This window comes from Rattus norvegicus, chromosome 8, assembly GCF_036323735.1.
Source record: "Rattus norvegicus strain BN/NHsdMcwi chromosome 8, GRCr8, whole genome shotgun sequence".
Lineage (NCBI taxonomy): Eukaryota > Metazoa > Chordata > Mammalia > Rodentia > Muridae > Rattus > Rattus norvegicus.
In genome coordinates, this window is record NC_086026.1 from 9,171,460 (window position 1) to 9,177,459 (window position 6,000).

The 6,000-nt window shown below is 32.7% G+C and overlaps 1 protein-coding gene across 6 annotated transcripts in view; it reads left to right on the forward strand.

Annotated features, from left to right (window-relative positions):
• Gucy1a2 (guanylate cyclase 1 soluble subunit alpha 2) overlaps positions 1 to 2,863 on the forward strand; it is a 389,111-nt gene extending 386,248 nt beyond the window's left edge. For 5 of the 6 annotated variants that reach the window (XM_039082127.2, XM_063266107.1, XM_039082125.2 and 2 more), the window contains one exon: positions 2,449 to 2,863. In XM_039082127.2, coding sequence (XP_038938055.2) covers positions 2,449 to 2,656 — 208 coding nt within the window. In that variant the 3' untranslated portion in view covers positions 2,657 to 2,863. 6 annotated transcript variants of the gene reach the window in all.
• The last annotated feature ends 3,137 nt before the right edge of the window (positions 2,864 to 6,000 follow it).

Below are 6,000 nucleotides of genomic sequence, written 5' to 3' on the forward strand. Positions count from 1 at the left end.
ATATCAAGAGAGCAATGTGTTGTCAAGAGTTGCTTCCCAAAGAAAATGCAATGAATGCAAATGTTATGGTATCTGAAAAAGCTGTTGCTCTCTCCTTTTGGTATTTTATAAGCAGTTTCATAGATAAGCCACTTTTGTTCTCCATTATCAGAAAATATAAATTATAGTAAAATACAAAGAGCATAATAAGGCAAACAATAAAGTAGCAGTCACAACTAATTGTTAATTTGGGGCTTATGGGACATTTGAAAAGGATGGAGTTTTTCGTTGGGTGTTACCGTTGGTGATAGTGTATTTTTGTTGTTTTTGATTATTATTCTCAAATTCACATACTTCATCTTTCTTAATCTTGCATATTTATGATTTATTTGAATGATAGGTGTATTGTATTATATATGTCTATAAATTGCCTCTATTCCTATTACCATTATTCTCTTAATTCTATTAGCTTACACACAATATCCCCACTTTCCTATATTCAAAGGCATCTTTGTTATAAGCAGAATATCAGTATAGACTGATTGATGTCCCTGGTTGGTATACCATAAAACCAAAGCCTGCTTTACTTGAGTTTAATAAAATCATTTTGTGATTCACTGCTACATGAAATAACTAATTCAGGATTATTTTTAATGTGTTATTTCTGAAGTAATTCATTAGACATTGCTTGTAAGTGACTATCTATGTAAATACAAAGTAAACAAGCAGTGTCTGACTGTTCCCAATTTACCCACTGTACCTCAGTTTTGCCATTTTGTTGTAGAAAGTTATCTTACTTACAAGTTAGCCTTGTCAGCTTCAGTCCAATTCATCTTTACTTGTACTTAGCAGGTTACACTGGTCCTGCTGCTTCCTTCAGCAGAATACTCTACTTCTGAACTCACTTCCACTCTCCATAAACTTAACAGATAGGAGCATGTTCATCTTTAGGTTTGAATCAAATAGGACAGGCTCTTTATAGAATTGTAAAATATTAGAATGAGCCTCTCATCTTGAATGTATAGAACCATTATATTATATTTTAATTCATAATCAAAGTACTCATTTATCCTTTTACAAGCAAAATGCTACATTTATGGATTATGACATACAATCTGCTACTGATTTAATAATAATTAGATAATAGTTTTGCCTGTTAGGAACATTTGAAAATGATTCCTTTTACACTCCATCTGCTATATGATGTTAAGGAACTGCAATTAAAACTAACCTGATTTATGAATATGTATAGTCTTTATGAAAAAGATGACTTTACTTCTATAATATCTTTCAAATAAAATCTAAACTCTTTGTTTATGATTTCAAAATATGTTCTAATATATTTGACCTTTGCCCCAAATTTCCCTGCCAATGTATTCTGCAGTGCTGTCCATCAAATGACCTGAAACCCATTTGTTTATCTCACAATGTTGTTTCTGACCTTCACCTTCCACATCCATTGCATGAAAATCTTGTCTCTTAAAATAACCTTTCAACTACAAATGCATTGTACCTCTCTCATTTCAAATTTTCCTTTTCTGGGATTTCTGGTATTTCTTTCATTTCTTTTGGTATTAAGAGTTCTTTGGATTTTTGGTTTTTTGTTTTGTTTGTTTTGTTATACTATCTGTTCTGTTTCACTATACTGTATTTCTAATTATTTCTGTAGGGTCTTCTTTTTCTTATTATTTATCTTTCCATTTTTATTTCTATTGATGAAACTATAATTTGCTTAACATGTGCTCACAGACGAGTATAGAGGATGGGTAGTTGGATCATATTAAGTCATTCATGAAGAATTATTGAATTAAATTGAACTCTTGGCTGATGTTTTTATATAGAGATATCAGACAGAACTTCCCATGGAATACAACAAATTTAAGGAAATTCACCTCTAGTGTTCCAATTCTGAAAAGAATTCTCTGAGTGAGACAGAAAAACATGAACCAAGATATTTGATTATATTTGATTGGAACCCATGTCTTGCTAGAAATCTGTTACCAAATATCATGGATACTTGGAGTTGTTACTTTGACAGATACCCAAGACTCATACTCAATGGATTTTGAAGATCCCATAAATTATAAAAAAGAAAATGTAGGCAAGTTTTCAAAACAGACCAGCTAAGTCCTAGATATTTGAAATAAAGCCTCATGTTTTCATTTTTCTTGGGCTTTTATTTTAGAAAAATTAAATTTAAATTTATATTTTCAGAAACTGCTATTTATGATAAAAAAAGAGACAACAACATATTTCAAATATCGTAAGTAGGCTTTTATACAATTGTTATACCAGGAAGCAATCTGTCCTATGTAATAGCACTTCCTAGTATTTGAAGTGATGTGACTATCACTTGTTCAAAGACATAAAGTGTTAACTTGAGAATAGATTCCTAAGCCCTTAGATAGTTTGTTCATTCAGTCCCTTTTCTTCTGCTATTTTATTCACATTATTTACATTTTTTCTTAGATTACTAAAACGAGAAGACAGTTTCACATTTATTCCTCGTTCTCGTGAAGAACTTCCAGACAACTTTCCAAAGGAAATCCCTGGGGTCTGCTATTTCCTGGAGTTAAGGACTGGCCCAAAGCCACCAAAGCCATCCCTGTCTTCATCGAGAATAAAAAAGGTTTCCTACAATATTGGCACGATGTTCCTCCGGGAAACTAGCCTCTGAGATTTGCTGCAGATCAGAGACTCCTCCAAAAAGCACAAGCCCAGAAATTGGTCCTGATGAGGAAGGAAGAAGCTATTTCTCTTCGGATGCTCCCTGTAAGAACATATAGTAGTTTTTGCGTAATAATCCTTGAAATGGTGAATGACTGCTGTCAATTAAAAAAAAAAGCTGAATGGTAGAAGGGAAAAGTAAAATGTGTCCATTTCATATGAGTGTTTCTGATCATATATATTTTATTTAAAAGTACAAGCAATCAAAAGTAACCGATCTGTAGAGCCACAGTTTCTTGTTCGTCAGCCATGCAGGTTTCTCTCCCTATATATTTGTACCACTTTTGAAAGCCAGTTTTAAATATGTCTTCCTACATTTACTGAATTGATAGGTAAGGAATATTTCTCTAATTTTCTTTTCCTGAAAATGTGTGATATATATATATATATATATATATATATATATATATATATATATATATATATTCATGATATCATGGCAGTATGGTTAAACTTCCAAGCAGGAACAACTACTATAACTCAGCAAAATATTTTAGGGATATTACCTATTTTTATATGTCTATATCTTCTTCTAGATAATTGCATTTCACATTTAGATATTTAGAGTGTGCTTTGTTGGTATATTGTGTGATGTTAACCTACTAATCTAATATAGTTTCACTTATTTAGTGAGATTAGTGCTTGAGCTGAGAGTATGTATAACTAAGGATATCCAGCTGTTGAGAAACACATGTATGCTTAGTAAATATACTTTTTAGATTTGCTTAATGTAGTTTGGATACAGAAGAAATGGAATTTTCTAGTAGAAGGTAAACCTTTAACTAAGATGCTGGAAAGATTTTTTTTTTAAATCTTCAAACGCATACCAGTTAAAACAAAACACATTTTTTTAACAAAACATTTGTAAAACTGGGTCCTTTTCACATTAAAACTTAGGAATGTAGGTGGTGTTTGCAACCCTAAGTGACTGTGTAATCAATATCGTCTCACAAAATGATGTAGTAGAAACTGCCCTTCCTGTCTCTGACCTATGCCTTCAAAGAAGTTACTGCCACACTCTGAAGCAAATTCTTATACCAGTGTTACTGACTAATGTCTGTCAGGAAATTTTGCTAAGAATGTTGTTTCTTATTGCCTGACAACAAAGCAAAGAAAAGCTCTGGATTTCATGCCTTTGGGATTCTAAAAAAGTATAGTCTTCAGAAGTTTTGTTGAAACAGCTTCTAATGTAGCGAAACACCTCATGAGCACTGGTATAGGCCTAACCTGCAGATTCCACTAACACCATATATACACAGGTAGCATTCACTGCATGATTTACTAAATTAAGGGACTGCTACCAATAGCCAACACTGCATGAAAACAACCTTTACAGGCTCACACTGAAATTAGGAGTATACAGTGTGGTCAGAATTTTCATAGTTTGTATTTTCCAGTATGTATTCCCACTGGTAGCTATGTTTAGTGGACACGATGTGTTTTTCTTTTTCAGGGATTTGGGCCTGCATTAAACACTATATGACACAACTTACATAAGATATATATTAATTCTCAAAGTCATCTGTGATGGTTAATTATTGCTCTCTAAGTATATGACTTAGAAACATTTAAATTAGGCAAAGTACTTGTTATAATTATGATCTCTTTCTAATTTTAGTTGTGTTCTCATCCTGGTGTAATTGAAATACTAGCTCAACATTCTTTACATGGAGAAGGCAATATATACATATATATTTTTCCCCAGGATCTAAGCTGTTACCTGGCCCCTTTGTTGCTAGGCATAGTTCTCTGTTTTTTACAACACGCAGAGAGAGAGCCTGGGTATTCCTAGGCAGCTTTGTAGCCCAAGGGTGGTGTACCCTCAACAGAGTAATAAATAGCTTTCAAAAAACTTGAGTATTAGCTAACCTCCTCCACAGTAGAAATGAATAGGAAGTGTAGTGAATGTAGATAGAATAAGCTGGAAATACATAGTAGTCATGGTCATATTCAAAATACACACATGAAAAAAATGCCTGAAGAAAGCTCACAGTCTCTTTACTATTGAGGAACACAGAAAGACAACCATGTTTACAACGGTCATTTATATCTATTATGTGCAGTAACTATGTTTATTATGATATATTCAATTATCTCATACTCAATAAACATGTTCTATAACCATAACATTGAAAATAAATTCCAGGAGCTATTCAATATATCTCTCTATATTTAAAAAAATACATGAAAATGTGTACACCCATACCCACACACTCATGTGTGTGTGTGTGTGTATGTGTATGTGTGTGTGTGTTATCTTTTAAAATCCACTCTATTATTCAGTTATTGTTTATAAAGCTCAAGAGAAGAATTTGCTCATTTATTCTTAGATTTTAAAACCATCACAAACTCTGTATTTGGTTATATTATTTTACATAGAGAGGAAATAGCCATTCCACTGTCAGAAATGTCATTTTAAGAATATTGCACAAATTATTATATATCACTGACAGGAAGCTATATTCTTCAAACACTATAATCTATATTTCTGAAGACAGTCTGAGGAAGCAGTCTAATGTCTTATGAGTTTTCCAGATTGTTTCAAATGACCATGGCTCTTTATTGCTATATGTGCTTGTAAGATACTCTGAAAAGAATGTTCCTTTGTCTGCAGTCGTAGAAGGGAGAAGCTATGGAATTTATGCTTCCATTTTCCTACACAGCAGAGTTCATATGTTGAACCTTAAGAATCTTGGCTGCAAATATGTCACAGTACTTTGAATCTGTTGACTAATGTCTATTACTTTCATATACTTAATACCACTTAGGAACGGTATACCTTTTAGTGTGTCAGGTTGAAAGAAATTTAGGAAAGTATCCACAGAAACCAAGTGCTTACAAATTGGTGTAATATGTTTAGCTCACTGCAAAATGAATGATTTCAAATGTAACATGACATGGATAACTTACCTTTTTGAATGTTGGGTCATGTAGTTAAGATATCAAAGGAACTTTGCAACTAATCAACTAACACCACTGACTAAAAGGTCATTTGATGAGGAGAACATTGTCATCAGCAAGTAACTCAATAATATAGCATAGTTATAATCTTCATATATTTGTATGGAGCAGTCTTCTGGACTTGAATAAATAGGCAATGGTGGCCACAATGAAAGAGTAAGATGTCTCAGAAACATGGCTGGAATTTAGCTTTGTCATCTTGTGAAGGTAAACTGTGACCTAATTTTGTATTATCTACCTCTGTATGCATATTCTCTATTGTTTATTAGACTAGTTGTGGTTTCTCTTTCAATACCTTGTTTTATGTAGAACCCAGTGAGCAGTGACCCATGT